General features: G+C 48.4%; 1 protein-coding gene across 3 annotated transcripts in view; it reads left to right on the top strand.

The window, feature by feature from the left end:
• The window catches only part of ST14 (ST14 transmembrane serine protease matriptase), a 42,603-nt gene extending 22,053 nt beyond the window's left edge, over positions 1-20,550 (top strand). Inside the window, exons 6-19 of one of the 3 annotated variants that reach the window (XM_081333869.1) lie at positions 6,312-6,347; positions 8,409-8,646; positions 8,906-9,045; positions 9,759-9,856; positions 10,786-10,895; positions 12,006-12,136; positions 12,318-12,422; positions 12,616-12,723; positions 13,716-13,829; positions 15,018-15,140; positions 15,783-15,969; positions 17,553-17,827; positions 18,778-18,914; positions 19,629-20,550. In XM_081333869.1, the coding sequence (XP_081189995.1) occupies positions 6,312-6,347; positions 8,409-8,646; positions 8,906-9,045; positions 9,759-9,856; positions 10,786-10,895; positions 12,006-12,136; positions 12,318-12,422; positions 12,616-12,723; positions 13,716-13,829; positions 15,018-15,140; positions 15,783-15,969; positions 17,553-17,827; positions 18,778-18,914; positions 19,629-19,790 (1,964 nt within the window). In that variant the 3' untranslated portion in view covers positions 19,791-20,550. Of the gene's footprint in view, positions 1-6,311; positions 6,348-8,408; positions 8,647-8,905; positions 9,046-9,758; positions 9,857-10,785; positions 10,896-12,005; positions 12,137-12,311; positions 12,423-12,615; positions 12,724-13,715; positions 13,839-15,017; positions 15,141-15,782; positions 15,970-17,552; positions 17,828-18,777; positions 18,915-19,628 lie in introns of all 3 variants that reach the window. The other 2 variants (XM_081333870.1, XM_081333868.1) reach the window with 2 other exon arrangements.
• The last annotated feature ends 1,053 nt before the right edge of the window (positions 20,551-21,603 follow it).

Here is a 21,603-nt window from a genome sequence, read left to right as displayed (position 1 = left end):
GACCTACCGGGAGGCTATTTACAACCCAGATTTAAAATTGAGATGGTTGCTCCCCAGGCCACATGACTGACTTTCTGGCACTTGGCAACCAGGCTACCTTAAAGAATCTTTATTTGAGTAGCATAGCATTGGCACTAACATAATCGAAGCCAAAATCTGAGTTCCCCTCCCCTGAGCACATAGTATCAAAGCACAATTCCCTCCTCCAGTTAACAGTCATAAATCACATTCCCCAATTACCGTATATACTTGAGTATAAGCCGAATTTTTCAGCCCACTTTTTGGGCTGAAAAATTCCACTTCGGCTTATACTCCAGTCAACAAAAAAAACTTACCGAGGACTTGTGCGCGGCCGAGGCTTTGGTGCTTCCGGGATCGCCCGCACCTCTCCCAAGCCACCGCCGTCCGAGACCTGCCGAAGTTTGGGGAGGTTTGGGGAGGTGCGCGCGCACCTCCCCAAACTCCGCGCCTTGCCTGCCTGCTTCTTTCTGCAGCGGAAAGAAGCAGGCAGGCAGGGCGCGGAGGAACGGAGACTTGCCGACGTTTGGGGAGGTTTGGGCGCCTCCCCAAACCTCGGCAGGTCTCCGTTCCTCCTGCCGACCTTTGGGGAGGTTTGGGCGCCTCCCCAAACCTCCCCAAACCTCGGCAGGTCTCCGTTCCTCCTGCCGACCTTTGGGGAGGTTTGGGCGCCTCCCCAAACCTCGGCAGGTCTCCGTTCCTCCTGCCGACCTTTGGGGAGGTTTGGGCGCCTCCCCAAACCTCGGCAGGTCTCCGTTCCTCCGCGCAGACCTGCCGACGTTTGGGAAGGTTTGGGCGCCTCCCCAAACCTCCCCAGCTCTCCGTTCCTGTTTGGGGAGGTTTGGGCGCCTCCCCAAACCTCCCCAAACCTCGGCAGGTCTCCGTTCTTCCTGCCGACCTTTGGGGAGGTTTGGGCGCCTCCCCAAACCTCCCCAAACCTCGGCAGGTCTCCGTTCCTGTTTGGGGAGGTTTGGGCGCCTCCCCAAACCTCCCCAAACCTCGGCAGGTCTCCGTTCCTCCGCGCAGACCTGCCGACGTTTGGGGAGGTTTGGGCGCCTCCCCAAACCTCGGCAGGTCTCCGTTCCTGTTTGGGGAGGTTTGGGCGCCTCCCCAAACCTCGGCAGGTCTCCGTTCCTCCGCGCAGACCTGCCGACCTTTGGGGAGGTTTGGGCGCCTCCCCAAACGTCCCCAAACCTCGGCAGGTCTCCGTTCCTGTTTGGGGAGGTTTGGGCGCCTCCCCAAACCTCCCCAAACCTCGGCAGGTCTCCGTTCCTCCGCACAGACCTGCCGACGTTTGGGGAGGTTTGGGCGCCTCCCCAAACGTCCCCAAACCTCGGCAGGTCTCCGTTCCTGTTTGGGGAGGTTTGGGCGCCTCCCCAAACCTCGGCAGGTCTCCGTTCCTGTTTGGGGAGGTTTGGGCGCCTCCCCAAACCTCGGCAGGTCTCCGTTCCTCCGCGCAGACCTGCCGACCTTTGGGGAGGTTTGGGCGCCTCCCCAAACGTCCCCAAACCTCGGCAGGTCTCCGTTCCTGTTTGGGGAGGTTTGGGCGCCTCCCCAAACGTCCCCAAACCTCGGCAGGTCTCCGTTCCTCCGCGCAGACCTGCCGACGTTTGGGGAGGTTTGGGCGCCTCCCCAAACCTCCCCAAACCTCGGCAGGTCTCCGTTCCTGTTTGGGGAGGTTTGGGCGCCTCCCCAAACCTCGGCAGGTCTCCGTTCCTCCGCGCAGACCTGCCGACCTTTGGGGAGGTTTGGGCGCCTCCCCAAACGTCCCCAAACCTCGGCAGGTCTCCGTTCCTGTTTGGGGAGGTTTGGGCGCCTCCCCAAACCTCCCCAAACCTCGGCAGGTCTCCGTTCCTCCGCGCAGACCTGCCGACCTTTGGGGAGGTTTGGGCGCCTCCCCAAACCTCCCCAAACCTCGGCAGGTCTCCGTTCCTGTTTGGGGAGGTTTGGGCGCCTCCCCAAACCTCGGCAGGTCTCCGTTCCTCCGCGCAGACCTGCCGACCTTTGGGGAGGTTTGGGCGCCTCCCCAAACGTCCCCAAACCTCGGCAGGTCTCCGTTCCTGTTTGGGGAGGTTTGGGCGCCTCCCCAAACCTCCCCAAACCTCGGCAGGTCTCCGTTCCTCCGCGCAGACCTGCCGACGTTTGGGGAGGTTTGGGCGCCTCCCCAAACGTCCCCAAACCTCGGCAGGTCTCCGTTCCTGTTTGGGGAGGTTTGGGCGCCTCCCCAAACGTCCCCAAACCTCGGCAGGTCTCCGTTCCTCCGCGCAGACCTGCCGACCTTTGGGGAGGTTTGGGCGCCTCCCCAAACGTCCCCAAACCTCGGCAGGTCTCCGTTCCTGTTTGGGGAGGTTTGGGCGCCTCCCCAAACCTCCCCAAACCTCGGCAGGTCTCCGTTCCTCCGCGCAGACCTGCCGACCTTTGGGGAGGTTTGGGCGCCTCCCCAAACCTCCCCAAACCTCGGCAGGTCTCCGTTCCTGTTTGGGGAGGTTTGGGCGCCTCCCCAAACCTCCCCAAACCTCGGCAGGTCTCCGTTCCTCCGCGCAGACCTGCCGACCTTTGGGGAGGTTTGGGCGCCTCCCCAAACGTCCCCAAACCTCGGCAGGTCTCCGTTCCTGTTTGGGGAGGTTTGGGCGCCTCCCCAAACCTCCCCAAACCTCGGCAGGTCTCCGTTCCTCCGCGCAGACCTGCCGACCTTTGGGGAGGTTTGGGCGCCTCCCCAAACGTCCCCAAACCTCGGCAGGTCTCCGTTCCTGTTTGGGGAGGTTTGGGCGCCTCCCCAAACCTCCCCAAACCTCGGCAGGTCTCCGTTCCTCCGCGCAGACCTGCCGACCTTTGGGGAGGTTTGGGCGCCTCCCCAAACGTCCCCAAACCTCGGCAGGTCTCCGTTCCTGTTTGGGGAGGTTTGGGCGCCTCCCCAAACCTCCCCAAACCTCGGCAGGTCTCCGTTCCTCCGCGCAGACCTGCCGACCTTTGGGGAGGTTTGGGCGCCTCCCCAAACCTCCCCAAACCTCGGCAGGTCTCCGTTCCTGTTTGGGGAGGTTTGGGCGCCTCCCCAAACCTCCCCAAACCTCGGCAGGTCTGCGCGGAGGAACGGAGACCTGCCGAGGTTTGGGGAGGTTTGGGGAGGCGCCCAAACCTCCCCAAACAGGAACGGAGACCTGCCGAGGTTTGGGGAGGTTTGGGGAGGCGCCCAAACCTCCCGAAAGGTCGGCAGGAGGAACGGAGACCTGCCGAGGTTTGGGGAGGCGCCCAAACCTCCCCAAAGGTCGGCAGGAGGAACGGAGACCTGCCGAGGTTTGGGGAGGTTTGGGGAGGCGCCCAAACCTCCCCAAAGGTCGGCAGGAGGAACGGAGACCTGCCGAGGTTTGGGGAGGTTTGGGGAGGCGCCCAAACCTCCCCAAAGGTCGGCAGGAGGAACGGAGACCTGCCGAGGTTTGGGGAGGTTTGGGGAGGCGCCCAAACCTCCCCAAAGGTCGGCAGGTCTGCGCGGAGGAACGGAGACCTGCCGAGGTTTGGGGAGGTTTGGGGAGGCGCCCAAACCTCCCCAAAGGTCGGCAGGAGGAACGGAGACCTGCCGAGGTTTGGGGAGGCGCCCAAACCTCCCCAAAGGTCGGCAGGAGGAACGGAGACCTGCCGACCTTTGGGGAGGTTTGGGCGCCTCCCCAAACGTCCCCAAACCTCGGCAGGTCTCCGTTCCTGTTTGGGGAGGTTTGGGCGCCTCCCCAAACCTCCCCAAACCTCGGCAGGTCTCCGTTCCTCCGCGCAGACCTGCCGACCTTTGGGGAGGTTTGGGCGCCTCCCCAAACGTCCCCAAACCTCGGCAGGTCTCCGTTCCTGTTTGGGGAGGTTTGGGCGCCTCCCCAAACCTCCCCAAACCTCGGCAGGTCTCCGTTCCTCCGCGCAGACCTGCCGACCTTTGGGGAGGTTTGGGCGCCTCCCCAAACGTCCCCAAACCTCGGCAGGTCTCCGTTCCTGTTTGGGGAGGTTTGGGCGCCTCCCCAAACCTCCCCAAACCTCGGCAGGTCTCCGTTCCTCCGCGCAGACCTGCCGACCTTTGGGGAGGTTTGGGCGCCTCCCCAAACCTCCCCAAACCTCGGCAGGTCTCCGTTCCTGTTTGGGGAGGTTTGGGCGCCTCCCCAAACCTCCCCAAACCTCGGCAGGTCTGCGCGGAGGAACGGAGACCTGCCGAGGTTTGGGGAGGTTTGGGGAGGCGCCCAAACCTCCCCAAACAGGAACGGAGACCTGCCGAGGTTTGGGGAGGTTTGGGGAGGCGCCCAAACCTCCCCAAAGGTCGGCAGGAGGAACGGAGACCTGCCGAGGTTTGGGGAGGCGCCCAAACCTCCCCAAAGGTCGGCAGGAGGAACGGAGACCTGCCGAGGTTTGGGGAGGTTTGGGGAGGCGCCCAAACCTCCCCAAAGGTCGGCAGGAGGAACGGAGACCTGCCGAGGTTTGGGGAGGTTTGGGGAGGCGCCCAAACCTCCCCAAAGGTCGGCAGGAGGAACGGAGACCTGCCGAGGTTTGGGGAGGTTTGGGGAGGCGCCCAAACCTCCCCAAAGGTCGGCAGGTCTGCGCGGAGGAACGGAGACCTGCCGAGGTTTGGGGAGGTTTGGGGAGGCGCCCAAACCTCCCCAAAGGTCGGCAGGAGGAACGGAGACCTGCCGAGGTTTGGGGAGGTTTGGGGAGGCGCCCAAACCTCCCCAAAGGTCGGCAGGAGGAACGGAGACCTGCCGAGGTTTGGGGAGGCGCCCAAACCTCCCCAAAGGTCGGCAGGTCTGCGCGGAGGAACGGAGACCTGCCGAGGTTTGGGGAGGTTTGGGGAGGCGCCCAAACCTCCCCAAAGGTCGGCAGGAGGAACGGAGACCTGCCGAGGTTTGGGGAGGTTTGGGGAGGCGCCCAAACCTCCCCAAAGGTCGGCAGGAGGAACGGAGACCTGCCGACGTTTGGGGAGGTTTGGGGAGGCGCCCAAACCTCCCCAAAGGTCGGCAGGCGGAACGGAGACCTGCCGACGAGCCGCGGCCACACAGGGTATTCCTGTGTATTCAGGCTTGCAAAATGGCGGATCGAGCCTCTGCTGGCGGCAGAGGCTTGCAGAACGGTGGATCGGCTTATACTCGAGTCAATAACTTTTTCCAGTTTTTGGGGGTGAAATTGGGGGTCTCGGCTTATACTCGAGTCGGCTTATACTCAAGTATATACGGTAGTTTGAAGCCCGGGCTTCCTCTCCAGCTCTCCAGCCTGCCAATTCTTTATCATCTCTTATTTCAATAACCTTGGTTCTCACACTAGGTTCAGCCTCTTTATGTCTAGCTAGACTCTCATGCACATTCCTCCCCCCTCCCCAGCATAACCTAACTCTAAAAGCAAAAAGAAGAAAATGGTTGCATCTCCATCTGTGGTCAGTGCAAAAACATCCAATGTTAGCAGCGTTGGCATCTGCACCCATAGCGAACCATGGATTGGTTTAACAACTGATGTTCACTTAATGACTCCTGCAAAAAAGGTCCTAAAACTGAGTTGCTCATACAACTGACCCATTTTATGGCTGTCATAATTACAACCATGATGGGCAGGCTCCATTATGGTTATAAGTCAAGGATTTCCTATAAGATGTACAAATCCCATCGTTCCTTCTGCACCATCATCAGCCTGACGTGGTTGAAACGAAATCCACAAATTAACTTGGAACGTTCTTGCAATCCCCAGAAAGTTCCATCCCATAATGATGAATTTTGCACACAATATCCTATAAATTTGTCCAGCGGTGCAATGGCCTAGAGGTGAAGGTGCTTGCTTCCCACTTGGAAGGTTGAGAGTTCAGTCCTAGGCAGTGGCAGATGTTTCTCTATCAGGGCGCAAAGAGAAAATATCTGTTGTGAACTCTGTGTAGGCGTCAGGAAGGGCACCGAGCCAGTAAATGCTCAACTCCATTCAATCACCCCAACTCCACCCTGAATAAAGGGATTAAGGAGTTGTAAAAAGAAAAAGAAGCCATGTAAATTTGTCTCAGACTTTCAAAATGTTTTTGACTAGCTCATTTACTAGATTTATCTCATCTATTAAAGACATCAGTGTCTGTTAATGGAAAGCAACCTTGGGTGATTTTTAGGAAAGTCCCACAATCAGGATATTGTTTGCACTTAGTCCATTTCTGTGGAAAGGTTTGGCTGTATTTTGCCCAAAATAATTGTCTTGGTAGTTTCCCTTTTATAAATTCAGGTTGTCTGCGATTGCCCTACGTTGATGGTGCAAAATTAAATTTCTCATTATAAAAATTTTGGTGTTTTAACTTGCAGCTACTGATGAGGATATCATTAAAGCAGCCCGAAACAGTAAGTAAAATTTGATTTGTGTTTTGTTGTTGTTTTTAGTTGCAATAAAAATAAATTATGGGATATTTGAATAATTGGAGATTGTTATGGTTTGGGGGTAAATTGGAATATTGATATCGGTAGGAAAAAGCATATTGAAGCTGCAATCCTATCATCACTTATGTGGGATAAAGGCTCTTGAATTCAGTTGGACATAGAACATAGAACAACAGAGTTGGAAGCGTGTTGGACTAGATGACCTCCAAGTCCCTTCCAACTCCCAAGGGACTTGGAGGTCATCTAGTCCAACTCCCTGCTCTAGGAGGAGACCACATATATTTCAGAGAAGTAGCTGTCCAGTCTCTTCTTGAAAGCCTCCAGTGATGGTGCACCCACAGCTTGTGAAGGCAAGTTGTTCCACTGATTGATTGTTCTCACCTTTGGGAAATTTCTCCTTAGTTCTAGGTTGCTTTTCTCCTTGATTAGTTTCCAACTGCTGAGTAGACAAGCATTCAAAAAGTTACTACAAAACCTGAACGAAAGCATTGTGACTAGAACCAAAACGGATGCAAAAGTAATAAGGTGGAAGAATAACTTAAAATACTTTCTTGAAACTGGACACGTTAGAAGCAAGACAATGTTGATTGAAACTATTCACCCCACCCCTCATGGCTAATGAGGGACTGTCAGGCAGACTTCAATTTTCTTTTTGCTTCTCAAATGGTGTTTCCCAGTGTATTTACATTGGATTTTGATCAAGACTTAGACATCTCTGCTACCTGCAGTTCAACAAAAAGTGCAGTGTTCGTGCTGTCCCCTTTTTCTTTCATTTTCTGGCCTGGTTCTTAGCAAACAAAACATATGCCTCTATGTCCTCAACAGGTTAGGAGAATGTGTACGCCCTTCCTTTTGTAAGATCTTTGTTGCTCAAACTGTTGTCAAGATTTGACAGCCATATAAATTAAATGTGACATTATAATCTCTCAGAGAAATATACAGTTCTTCACCAAACAGGCGAAGGAGCATGAATTTTTGCCTAAAGGTAAAGGTTCCCCCGCACATGCGTGCTAGTCGTTTCCGACTCTAGGGGGCGGTGCTCATCTCCATTTCAAAGCCGAAGAGCCAGCGCTTGTCCAAGGACGTCTCCGTGGTCATGTGGCCGGCATGACTAGATGCCAAAGGCGCACGGAACGCTGTTACCTTCCCACCGTCGTGGTCCCTATTTTTCTACTTGCATTTTTACATGCTTTCGAACTGCTAGGTTGGCAGAAGCTGGGACAAATAACAGGCGCTCACTCTGCTACGCGGCACTCGGGATTCGACCCGCCAAACTGCCGACCTTCTGATCGACAAGCTCAGTGTCCTAACCCACTGAGCCACCGCGTCCCTTAATTTTTGCCTAGGCAGGCCTTAAAAATCACTCGGAGGACACATTCCTTGCTCTGTTTATTTGTTATTAACTACTCAGTAATTGCACCATTTGGGGTGATGTACAAATTCATGAAAAGTCACCACTGAAAAGATGTTTGACTGTATTAAAAAATTCAAAGTAATGACTCGACAAGGTAAAGTGTTGCAACGGTAAGGCGATAAAGAGGAAATGGTAACAAAGAGGACAGTAAAAGAAAATTTTACAAACGTGATACAGGTTTTGTTTTTTTTAAAAAAAAGAGTGGTAAACTAAACTGTCTTAACCTGGTAGCACAATTTATTCAGAATGTGTTGGAGCCGGGTTGGCACAGTGGTTAGAATGCAGTATTGCAGGCTAACTCTGCCCACAGTCTGGAGTTTGATCCTGACCGGCTCAAGGTTGACTCAGCTTTCCATCCTTCCGAGGTCGGTAAAATGAAGGTCCAGATTGTTGGGGGCAAATATGCTGACTCTGTAAACAGCTCAGAGAGTGCTGTAAAGCACTCTGAAAACGTATATACATCTAAGTGCTATTGCTAAGTGTTACTGTCCACCTCTTACATCTTTTGGAGCCTTCCAGTTTTAATTTGCCCATCTGAATTCTTTTACTGAATCAGAGATGCCTTCTTGCCGTTCCCTTGAAACCTTTCTCTTCTGGTGTTGTTTCTCTAGACAGCTGCAAGTATGCGTTGCATGCCAAAGAAGGGAAAGTGACCAGCTTTACCACGCCAGGATTCCCAAACAGCCCTTACCCATCCAACACGCGCTGCATCTGGGCACTGAGAGCTGATGCCAACGCGGTCATTAGCTTGACCTTCACTACATTTGACGTTGAGTCTTGCGACCAAGGAGAGGACTTTGTCAAGGTGTATAACACCTTGAGCCCAGTGGAAGAACGCTCGTTGGTGAAGTAAGTACACTGGCTACAACATGACATGCGCTCATGGGAGGAAATACAGATGGGCTGCTGAGGGCCTAATTAGCAGGAGACTGAGATAGACTTGACTCCAGGTTTTCATGGCATCTTCTGGCTTGCACTGATACCTACAATGATGGCGAAAGAGGTTTCCAAATATGCATTGCTTAGTCACTAATTGTTTCTCCTTCTCCCTCCCTCCGTCCCTTCTCCCTCCCTTCTCCTTTGTCCCTTCTCCCTCCCTTTCTTGCAGGCTATGTGGGAGCTTTGACTTTTCATACAACCTAACTTTCATCTCCTCTCAAAACGTCCTCCTGGTGATGCTAAGTACAGATGCAAAAGGAAGATATCCTGGGTTCAAAGCAGAATTCTTCCAGATGCCAAAGATGACATGTAAGAAAAAAGCTGTTCTTTCTATTTTGGGGTGATAAAAAGAAGCTCATGGGTTGGCAGGATGTGTGGCCTGGCAACGAGTTCAGTACTACCACATCCCTCCTTTTTCCTGACAGTTTTCTCCTTGAGAGAAAAGGAAGAAGAGACGAGAGAGGTATAGGCCAGAAGTCCAAGAAAAAAAGGATGATCTTAGCCACTTTTGACCCTGGCTACACTTTAGCCACATTTCCTTCAAGGAATAGTGGGCATTCCCCATTATTGTACTCATTATTAAGTCATTCATGCAGAAAAAAAATGTCCACTCCCAATTAAGTGAATGATTCAGTCTAGTAGAAGATAAAGATGAGTGAAAAATGAGTAGGCTAGAGAGGGAGAAAGTCTTGATAATAAGGCACCATGGGCACGGTTTTTCCCCTGTTGTTGTGATAAATAACACTCTACTCCCCCCCTCCACACACACTTCCGAATACTCTAATGATGCTTCCTAATGAGAAGTGGGCTGAAATTGCATGGGATTGAGCTGATGGTCAGGTGTGTGCAGGTAACCATAATTGGTCTCCTGGGTTATATCCATGCTTTTGAATCAGGCCATTAACAGTTGACATCCTCTTATTAATGATGGCTGTTCTGCACAAATGCCTCTTTTCCAGCCACCAACAAGGTTCATAAGATTTTGTTTTCTCCCTCCACACCATTTTCCCCCCCAATTGTAGCTTGCGGTGGTGTTTTGAAGGGCATATCAGGGAAGTTCACCACTCCTTATTATCCAGCCCACTACCCTCCAGATTTGGATTGTGTATGGAATATAGAGGTAAGAATTTCAAAGTACTAATTCTGTTTTTCTTTGGGGGCGTACAGCATAGACTAGGGGACAGCACTTCTAACCGGCAGATCTGGCTAATTATCAAGGTGCTAAGAGTAAAAAGAGCTTCTCTGTGATCTATTCTTAAATGTCTGAAAAGGGAAAATCATGTCAACCATGAGGGTGTAGCGGAAAACCAAAGCTTTCTTTTTTTATTGTTACTATTTTAATGAATGCATTTCTAACCCTCAAGTTGATTTTCTGTGGCTTTTTAAAAGAAGTCATGATAGTGAAGCAAGGGAACCACTCATGGTGCACTAATCCATAATGTGGTTCATTGGGTTTGGATTTAATATAATTTGTGAACTGATCCCAACTGGCTTATTCCACAAACATGACTAAACTAAACCATGATTTAATGCAGCAGGTGATCCTAACTAAGTTCTGTGTGGATCCACATTCAACCTCTGGATTTATTTACTGCATCTATAACCCACTCTTCCTTTTGAAGATGAATATAGTTCAGTTGGTGGCATCCCCTAATTTGTTATTGTACCTTGAAGCAATGTAGTGACCAGTTCATAGTCATGCAATTAGTTGACCACTACCTTGTCCAACCCCTAAATCATTGTCCTATAGTGACTCTGTGGCATAATGATTGCATGAATTCAGTGTTTCTCTGCTCACACAGAAATGTCACTCAGCTCAGATTCTATTTTTAGATTTCACACGTTTGTTCTTTATGATGAAGAAGGCACTCCAGGGTGATCCAGATTACTAGATTTCTTGGTATGTTCTGTTAGGCAACAGAGTTATTTAAAATGTTCCTAGTTGTATTTTAAGAAAATGTTGGAAAAGGCAACTAGCGTGGGAGTGATATCAATGTTGGTTCCTTCTTTCCTCTGCCCACCCCTGCCAACTTTAAATCTCATTCTCAGGTGCCTGAGAACAAAAATGTAAAGATACGCTTCAATGAATTCTACCTTGAGGATCCTGGTGACTCCTCCGACTCCTGCCGCAAAGATTATGTGGAAATCAACGGTGTCAGGTAAGAGCCAGGCATTTGTAAACCCGTATTACCAGTTCTTGTGTAGCTGTTATGACCGGGCAAGAGAGAAAAATGTCTTATCCACTTAGGGCAGGGGTAGGCAACCTTGACTCGTTTATGACTCATGGACTTCAACTCCCAGAATTCCTGAGCCAGCTATGCTGAGGGGAAAGGGAGAGGTTTCCAAGCTGAGCCATGCTGGCTCAGGAATTCTGGGAGTTGAAGTCCACAAGTCATAAAAGAGCCAAGGTTGCCTACCCCTGATTTAGGGCCTTTAAGGCATTCCCTTGCCATCTTTTAGGATGGAAATATCATAAATGAAAGGTCCTTGCTGATTAAAAAAAAATCCCTATTACTCTCAGATGAGGGTGAAGGTTCATTCACCGAGCTTGTGGGTTGGTTTCCAAAACATTTCGTTACCAGGCTAGGTAACATCTTCAGCGGAGTTTAGGGAATGTCAGCGTTTTTCTGTTTATAAGGGCTTCAGGTGTGGGTGCGTCGAGTGAGGGTCTTGGTATGGGTCAGGTGGTGGGTCAGGTGTGAGTCATCAGTGGGAGGCTTGTGATGGGGAGGTTACATCAGGTCAGGGTCAATGGGAGGTGAATTGGTGGTGGGACTGGGGGCTTGTGCAGGATGGTTGAGAGTGTTGTCTCTGGTTGGCTGTGTGGTTGATTTGGATTCTGAGGGGTTTGTAGTCTGGTTGCGGGTCGATGTGTCTGTGAATGGAATTGCATGTGGAGGGCCAGGCTTCAATGAACTCATGAGCGCAGCGGGTGGTAGTGTGGCCTATGATTTTAGCATTGCTTCAATTGAACCGGTGTGGTTTGGTGCCGGTGTGGGTAGCGATTAAGGATTTGGGATCCGTGGCACTCTACTGCCAGCCGGTGTTCATGGATCCTGGTTTTTAATTGACGTGATGACCTGACTAACTTTGTATATTGCATAACGGAAAGAATTAGAAGACCATGTCATTTTAGTGTGTGTGTGTGTGTGTGTGTGTATGTCCGTGTGTGTATATGTGAGTGATCTCATGTATTTATCTGTGCATCTCATCATGAATGAATGAATGAATGGCCTGTGGTTGATTTTTATCTTCTTGTGGTCCTTTAGGTACTGTCAGCCCAGCAAGGGATTTGTGGTAATGAGTAAAACCAACAAAATTACAGTTCATTTCCACTCAGATGATTCACACGTGGACAGTGGCTTTTCGGCAGAGTATTTGTCCTTTAACTCCAATGACCGTAAGTGGGGATGTCAAATGTGAGATTAGTTAGGGAGATAGGTGGTCGGATGGGGCACCTTCTCAGTTAGGAAAGATTGGAACATTGAGGCAGCAGGAAACTTCGATGCTTTCACCTATGTACGATATTCATATATTTATTTGTTTTCTCTCCCCCCACCCTCCTCTTTGTTGAGTTGTAGCTTGCCCAGGGCAATTCACCTGCAAAAGTGGCCGTTGTGTCAGCAAAGAAAGGCGCTGTGATGGGTGGTTTGACTGCCCAGATGCCAGTGATGAGAAAAACTGCAGTAGGTTCCCCTTTTTAGCTCCGTTTGGGGGTGCGGAGGATGCTCACAAGGCTTCTTTACTTTTTCAGTGGGCTGCATCGCCCACAGGGTCCAAAGCGGTTGGAGGACTTTCCATAACTGCATGACAGATGGTCTTCTCCTTCTCCTTCTCCTTCTTCTTCTCCTTCTCCTCCTTCTCCTTCTCCTTCTTCAGATTGCACTGAGAACCAATTCCGATGCCATAATAAGTGGTGCAAGCCAAAGTACTGGCTTTGTGACACGGTGGATGACTGTGGGGACAACAGCGACGAACTGCAGTGTGGTGAGTCATTTTCATGAGGTGGAGAAATTTAGAACGTGAAGAACTGAGTTCACACCTTGGACTGCTCTTAGTGGGAACTAGGAGTTCAAACCTCTTAGTTGTCCAGCCAGGGTTTCTTAACTAAACCACAATTGCACAGTGTGTTAAATCACAAACTGGGTTTATACAGTCTAAAAAGCTTAAAGCTGGAAAGAGCGGAGGAAAGATGGAATGGCCTTGAGGGATAGAAGGAAGAACCGTTGCCATGGTGATGGTAACGCCAAGGATAATTGGGTCTCTGTGAAAATGTAAAAATTAGACTTTAAACCTCACAAACTAAACTTATTTCTCACCTTGGGTGAGTTCCTCCCCATTTTCCAAGCTCAACTAATGTCTTATCTTGACCTTAGTTGGGAAGGAAGCTATAATGCATTTTATTTTATCTTTTTGTTTTATTTTATGTTTTATTTTATTTTATTATTTTATTATTTATTTTAATGTTTTACGTTATAACTGGATGAGTTTTGTGGTTTCAAAAATGATTTTATATGTCTTTTCATTTTTTGATTGGGAGCTGCCACAACTGGCTGAAGGATGGCCAGCTATATAAATGTTTTATATAAACATAGTAAAATGGTCAGGTGAAATAAGGCATAATCCAGGACAGAAACGTAACCTAAGGAAACGTCTCAGACAAGACTCTCCCAGGTTCTCACAAAGATTGAGGGAAGGAGCGAGGATATGCATTCAGACCTGCCAGATAAATACGACAGCTTTATAATAATAAGACTGACCTTCATTACATTGGATTTCTAGCTTAACCTAACTTGAAGGGCTGACGACAAACTCTGTTTTCTCTTAGTAGGGTGGTTGGGACCCTTTATGTGTGATGGGCCTTTTGAAGGAGTCTTGCCAAAATCAGCTCCAGTGTGGAAGCAGACCTACCATGACAGATAGTGGGAATGACTTCTTCTCTAGCAATGGAAACTTGCAATGTCTCTCTTCTTTCTCAGAATGTCCTCCGGATAGCTTCAAGTGCGGGAGTGGTGATTGCATCCCAGCGCAGCAGAAATGCGACGGAAAAGCTGACTGCAAAGACGGCAGCGACGAGGGGGAGTGCAGCTCCGGTAAAGGCTGTAAGAGTAGTGATAAAGTCTTACTAAGGGAGGGGGAAGCTGGGAAAATTGTGGTTTCTAAGCAGTGAAGGTAGATGTTGTCTTGTCCATTGTGGTCAAGTCTTGGGGAGCAGTGGAGATGGGGGTAACTGAGGTCCACAGGTTGTGTTCATACCGCTGCTTTCCTTGTGAAGAAGGGGTTGAACCCATTCAGAAATGGATCAAGAAGGCATTTTAATCCCTAACATACCTGCTTTTTTTTTCATCTAACCTTCTTTTCTGTTTCTGGATATAAAGATGAAGTCCTAGGAGTAATAGGTTATCCCTACAAACTCGGTTTGTCCCTAATTTCCCCAGCATTCAGGAGTGGGACATTGGCAGAGGGAAACAAATTGAATAAGCTTTCTTCAACTTTGTGAAAGCATCAACCCTGATCATTGGGTCATCACTTTTCTTTCAACATGTTAATTAAAAAACAATAACATTAACTCCAAGAATGTTTGAAGACGGCCACAAGTCTTAAAGTTGCCAAGTTTGGAGACCCTCTCCTCTAAGCCTTTCAAAACTGCCCATTCTCAATTTGACCAGGGCATTGTAATTGATTAGTTCTTCAAGGCTAGCACATCAACATTGCCTGTTCTTTTTCTCTGAAGCTTCTCAACACCATTGCCGTGTTGATCCCTGTTTCCAAACCAAGCTGACACATTTTTGCACCTTTTCATATGAACTCCGTTCAATCACCATGGAACCCTTAATTAACCTCATTTCTGTAGCTGTAGTTTCCATTCCCTACTGCGTAATTCTTTTTAATGACTTTTAATAATAGGATTCTGGCATAGTTTGTATTTGAAAGCTATGTGGTTTTTTTTTTTGAATTCTCAAGGAAGGTTTATGAGCCACCTGACCAAAAAATATGTATGTTCTGGAGGGTATTGTGTAATTTTTCTTTAAAAATTACCCTCATGGAAGTAGACATGCTGAGAGCAGTCAGAAAAATGGTGTGTTCTATTTCCTAGAAAGAAAGTAGCCAAGTTCTCCATGGTGTTGCAATGCTGTAGAAAAGATTCAAATATTTCCAGGCTCCATTTTACGTTGGGTGGTGCTGCCTGGGCTCTTGGACCAAACACAATTGTCCCCATCATTGCCTGGTGTCCTCCTCTTCTGACATTACATTTTTCTCTCTCTCTGCTTCACTCAAAGTGGCCACCGTTTCCTGTCAAGCATATACATACAAATGCCGCAACAATCAGTGTGTGAGCAAAAGGAATCCAGAATGTGATGGAACGGAAGACTGTAGCGACAAATCAGACGAAGATAATTGCAGTGAGTTCTGATCATAGCGATATGAGAAAGTGGATAAATTCACATATGTAGCAGTCTTTGAAAATTAAGCTAGCTTGTGGTGAAAGGGTTGGAAACTTAGAAACCATTGACTATTATTGTTATTATTGTTGTTGTTGCTGCTGCTGCTGTTGTTATGGTTTGCATTTGGTGGTTTTTAGTTGAGTAAGCAGGACAATTTACTTGGGCCTAGATGGCCCTATTTGTTCTTTCTGACCTACCTAGAGATCAAGACTACATGACTATAAATATTATAGCATTAGTCTTGATGTGTCTGGGGATATTACAAGCAGTGTTGATGGGCATAACCATCATTGTCAGCCAGAGGTTCTTATTTCGCCATTATGTGGAGAGATTGGGGGTTACTTCCATTCCAATATCTTCCAAATATTTTTCACAACCCTTAATGCAGAGAAGAATGGATGAAAATGAAGTTCAGCTCTTGCCACGAGGTTAAAAAGGGTGTCAGAATATTGGGAAATACTTTTCCCCTGCCAAAAGATTGTGGGAAACTCTTGTTGAAATGTTTTGCATGATGGCCAGGCATCTGCCTGAACTGAGGAGATGAATTGACTGAAGCTTTTTTTGGGGTGTGTGTGTGTGTCTGAAATCTGTTCCTTTTAGACTGTGGCCTCCGTGCGTATAGCAAGCAGTCCCGGATTGTGGGTGGAATGGATTCAGATTTGGGCGAATGGCCCTGGCAAGTCAGCCTGCATGTCAAGGGCGAGGGTCACGTCTGTGGGGCTTCCTTGATATCTAACAAGTGGCTGGTCACGGCTGCTCATTGCTTTGTTGAAAAGAACTACATCAGGTAGGTAGAGATTTTTATCATGTTTCCGAAGTTATTATTATTATTTTTTTAATTGATCTGTTTGGGGATGTTACAAGCAGTGTTGACGGGCAAAATGGTCATTGTTAACCAGAGGTGCTTATTTTGGCCTTATGTGGAAAGATTGGGGCAGGGGGTCTTCAAACTTGGCCACTTTAAGACTTGTGCACTTCAACTCCCAGAATTCCTCAGCCAGCCAGGAATTCTGGGAGTTGAAGTCCACAAGTCTTAAAGTGGTCACGTTTGAAGACCCCTCGACTGGAGGTGACTTCCATTCCAACATCTTCCAAATATTTTTGGAATTTTTAAAGTAAAGAAAGCAAAAGAGTCGGGGGGGGCGCTCGCCTTGTCTGGGGTAAGATGTTCCATAGGGTGGGGATAACAGCTGAGAAGGCCTTCCCCAAGATCCCACCATGCTGACTGGGGGAATTCTAGGAGTTGAAGTCCACAAGTCTTAATGTTGCCAAGTTTGGAGAGCCTTGCTTTTGACCAGTGGGATACACAGCATGCCCTCTCTGCTTGACTGGTTGATGGAATTGGGATGAGATGGTTGGTGAAGATCCTTCTCCCACGCCATGAATCCCATTTTGGTATGAGAAAGTAGAAGACAATATTGGCTTTCTTATCAGAGTCAAGACAGTAAGATAAGATAAGCAGTCATCATCCAATCCTTGCTGAATTTCTTGTGATCTCCAGATCCATCTACTATCCAAGCCCCGAGCTTTCAAACCTTATGCAGGTAGTCCTCAGCTTATGACCGCAACTGAGGCCAAAATTTCCATTGCTAAACAAGACAGTTTGTTAGGTGAGGCTTGCCCCATTTGATTTTTCTTGCCGCAGTTGTTAAGTGAATCACTGCAGTGTAACCGGGTTGTTAAGTGACTCTGGCTTCCCCCCATTGACTTGTCAGAAGTCGTAAAAGGGGGAATCATGTGACTCCGGGATGCTGCAGCTGTCACAAGTACATGCCAGTTGCCAAGCATCCCTGTTTGGATCACGTGACCAAGGGGATGCTGCAACAGTTGTAAGTGTGAAAACAGGTCATAGGTTTTTCAGTGCTGTTGTAACTTCAGACTAAACAAGTGGTTGCAAGTCAAAAGTATTGAAAAATGTTCTTGTTGGTCATCCCAAAGATGCTTTTTCATGGGGCAGCCGGTCTTGTTTTTTCTTTGAAGACATTTCGCATCTCATCCAAAAAGCTTCTTCAGCTGGGACTGGATGGTGGGGGATGGAAGGATCATCTAGTCAGAGCTGAAGAAGCTTCTTGGATGAGAAGCGAAATGTCTTCAAAGAAAAAAAACCAAGGAAGTCCAGTTGCCTTGTGAAAAAGCATCTTTGGGACAACCATGACCTGGATGATGGAGAATCTCCAAAGACCAGGGGTGGGAAACCTTGGCTCTTTTATGACTTGTGGACTTCAACTCCCAGAATTCCTGACTGGCTGGCTCAGGAATTCTGGGAGTTGAAGTCCACAAGTCATAAAAGAGCCAAGGTTTCCCACCCCTGCCATAGATGTTCTTGCTAGTGTCACCCTTGCTAACCAAGATACATTGCTGTGCCTGCAGATATGCCGATCCCTCCCTATGGACAGCCTTCATGGGTCTTCTGAATCAGGAGGCCAGGTCAAATAACCACGTTCAGAAAAGGGCTATCAAGCAAATCATCAGCCATTCGCTCTTCAATGACTTCTCTTTCGACTATGACATTGCTGTGATGGAACTGGCCAGCCCGGTCACTTTTTCCAAAGAGATTATACCTATCTGTTTGCCTGATGCCACCCATGAATTCCCGGCAGGAAAATCCATCTGGGTGACCGGGTGGGGAAGGACTCAAGAAACGGGTGAGTCAAAAAATGGGAAGATGAGAGTGTCTCCTTGGGGGAAAAGGTTAGAGGACTTAGCACCAAGTCTGCAGCTTGTTTTGGACAAAAGTAAATGGGTAGGTGACTCCCATCTGAATTTTTTTTGTGGGTTGGCAAAATGCCGGAAGGTAATCATGGATGTGCTACTGGCACAGGTTGCAAAATATTGTCCCTCGATTCATGAACATAGAATAATAGAGTTGGAAGGGGCCTTGGAGGTCTTCTAGTCCAACCCCCTGCTCAAGCAGGAGACCCTATATCAGGGGTAGGCAACCTCGGCTCCTTTATGACTCATGAACTTCAACTCCCAGAATTCTGGAAGTTGAAGTCCATGAGTCATAAAAGAGCCGAGGTTGCCCTACCCCTGCCCTATACCATTTCAGACAAATGGTTGTCCAGTCTCTTCTTGAAAGCCTCCAGTGATGGAGCACCCACAACTTCTAATTAACCTGTTCCACTGGTTAATTGTTCTCACCATTGGGAAATTTCTGCTTACTTCTAGGTTAATTCTCTCCTTGGTTAGTTTCCATCCATTGTTTCAATGGGGGCTACGCAAAATAAATCAACATTCTAAAACTTGTTGAAGACCCCTTTTGTTTTCACACATAATATTGTTTCTCCAAGTGCCTAGAGTCCTGTCACAGGTGGTCCTCGACTTACAGTCACAGTTAGGATTTGGAATTTCCATGGCTAAGCAATGCAGTCATTAAATGAGTAGTGCGCAACTTGATGACCTTTTTTTTCCTACAGTTGTTAAGCGAATTTGGGGTTTCCTCGTTGATTTTGCTTCTCAGAAGCTGACTTAGAAGGTCCCAAATGGTGATCCTCTGATCCTGTGATGCTGCAACTGTTGTAAATACATGCCAGTTTGCCAATTTGAATTATGTGACTTCCCTAAATCTCACCTAAACCGTTTCGATTTTTGGCAGGTCTTGGTGCCAGTATTTTGCAGAAGGCAGAAATCCGGGTGATCAATCAGACCATGTGTGACTCCCTGCTGGCCAATCAACTCACAGCACAAATGATGTGCGTAGGAGTCCTGACTGGAGGAGTTGATGCTTGCCAGGTGAGAAACTTTGCAATTTCTTCTAAAGACACAAAGAACTTCAAGAACCTTTAGATGTTGCTCAATGGCAATTAGTAAGCAGCTCCAGCCAGTCCATCTGCATGGCAGAGAGTTGTTTAGCAGCATTTGGAGGTCCTTCACCATCACTGTAGATCAGGGGTCCCCAACCTCCTGTCGGTGGACCAGTACCAGGCTGCAGCATGCCAGCAACCGGTTCACACAAACGAGCAAGGCCCCATCTGCGGGATGCAGGCAGCACACAAAACCAGGCACCCTCCGGTCCATGGAAAAACCTCTCTCCATGGAACTGGTCCCCGGTGCCCAAAAGATTGGGGACCTCTGTTGTAGATACTTGGCAACAGAGGAGCCACTGAACATAGAACATAGGCTGCGCTCAGCCCACATCACTCTGCTCCATCTTCTTTTATTGTTTATTTCCCTCTAGAACAGGGGTGTCCAACCTTGGGCAACTTTAAGACCTGTGGACTTCAGCTCCCGGACTTCCCCAGCCAGCCATGCGGGCTTGAGAATTCTGGGAGTCGAAGTCCACAAGACCTAAGGTTGGCAAGGTAAGACACTCCTGCTCTGGAAGGTCCAACCTATACAAGGATTGATCCAAATCCTGGCAACTCCTTAGACAACTCCTTGAAGTATGAAATGAGGGAAAGGAGTACCAGAGATTCTGTTCTTAACTGCTTCCTCATTTCCTTTTAGGGAGATTCCGGAGGACCACTTGTCAGTGTGGAAGCTAACAATAGGATGTTCCTGGCTGGTGTAGTCAGCTGGGGAGATGGTTGCGCTCGCCGGAACAAGCCAGGAGTCTACACCCGCGTCACCAAGTTACGAACATGGATCAAAGAGAAAACAGGGGTGTAGGTAGTTTCTGCCACTAGGATTGTTCACACATCTGTCCCCTCGCCCAGGTCGGTGAAGCTGGCCATCGAAGAAGACTTTCCCACATGATGTGAAGGGAACCCTGTCTTAGAACGTTCACTCCTTCTCTCCTTTTGTTCTCGTTCTTCTGGGTCTGGGTGGGGAAGGTTGGTTTGATAACAGATGACCCATCTGGATGAATTGTACGTGGACCATTGGCCACCTTGGGAGCCCTTCAACTGCTTCTTTCCTTGCTTCTGTCTCCTGAGATCACCGCGGTGTCTTCATTTAAACACGAACTGATTTTTGACCCGCCTGGAGCTCCATCACAGATCTGACAGGTGTGCAAAGGGAAGGTTGGAACCAATTTGAGATAGGATTATACCGGATTTTCTTTTCCCAAGCGCCAAACAAATGGCACTGGGAAGAACAGAAGACTAAAGCTGCCTGTTTAGAAAACAAATTGCAGGTCTCTGGGCTTGGTGCCCTGTTATTCTGTTGTGTCCAACACAATGCCATCTGCGATTATCCTATGGCCCATGACGTTTCCCCTAAAATTCCTCTTTAAGAGTAAGGTTGCTATCTTTGCTATCCCAGTGTGCAAAGCCCTGGAACTCTTACGGAAAGGGAATTACGACAAATTTCCAGATTTGCTACCTGGATTGATTTAGGGCTATAATATCACTGCAAAACTTGGTTGACCACTAGAGGGGAGCAGAGAGATACAAAAAGCTGTCTTTTGCTCCTAGCCCAGGGGTAGGCAACCTCGCCTCTTTTATGACTCATGGACTTCAACTCCCAGAATTCCTGAGTCAGCTCAGCAATTCTGGGAGTTGAAGTCCACGAGTCATAAAAGAGCCGAGGTTGCCTACCCCTGTCCTAGCCAGTGATACGCTGAATATTTATTTGCAGCAGAGGTAAGGCAGCAGTTTCTTTGATTAAATAACTTCTTCTTCTTTCATCCCCACCCCTCCCATCCCCCTGAGTGAACTTCACAATATCGGCGCAGAATTGTCTATAAAATACAACCTTGTCAAACTGACGAGGTAAGCACTGAAAATGCTATTTGGTCTGCAACGTAAGAAGCATCATCCTTGCCAGTTTTGAAAGGGAACATTTCCTGTCTCTTGACTTCACCTCCTTTTTATAAGATGATAATCAAAGATGCAAAGACCTAGGGAAGGAAAACAGGAGGAGGGGCAGCCAGGAAATCCCCCCCCTCTGAATTTTTTCTTTCCCATCCTCATTTGTTTCTTACATCTCACACGCTAGCATAATTTAGATTGAGATCCCTCCTTGATATATTTTTCGAAACCATATTCCTGTCCATTTGAGTCACTGGGATAAAAGTTCTGACTTTAGCTTCCTTTGTAGGGAGAAACAAGCTCTACAACAAGCTCTGACTATTATTTTGCTCTACAAATCTCCAAAATGCCTTTCAGGATAAAAACCAACAATCAGGGAGTAGCCTTTTGTTCTTCTGCATCTGCGTGTAAAAATCCAGTTGAAATATTTGGGACTTGCAATCCACTAGCCTTTTCCTTTCATAAAAAAAAACCCCAAACAAAGAGTTGATTCTGGTCTTTTCCAACAGTGAAAATTAAGATGCTTTCCATCAGGGTTGGAATATGATGGATGGAACAGGATTTCCATAAGTGTGTTGGAATTCACCTCTCTTGTTTGCGTGAGTTTTGAAAAGCCCGTGCCTTGTATCTAAGTGGCACTTCATCTCCCAAGCCATCCTTCCAACAAGACCCTCAGAAGCACCTCTTGGTTCTTGTAAAATGGTGCAAGTTTCAGATGTTCTTGAGACTTG

The sequence above is a fragment of the Vipera berus genome, assembly GCF_964194415.1.
Source record: "Vipera berus genome assembly, chromosome: 8".
Lineage (NCBI taxonomy): Eukaryota > Metazoa > Chordata > Lepidosauria > Squamata > Viperidae > Vipera > Vipera berus.
This window is presented reverse-complemented; position numbering and strand designations above follow the sequence as displayed.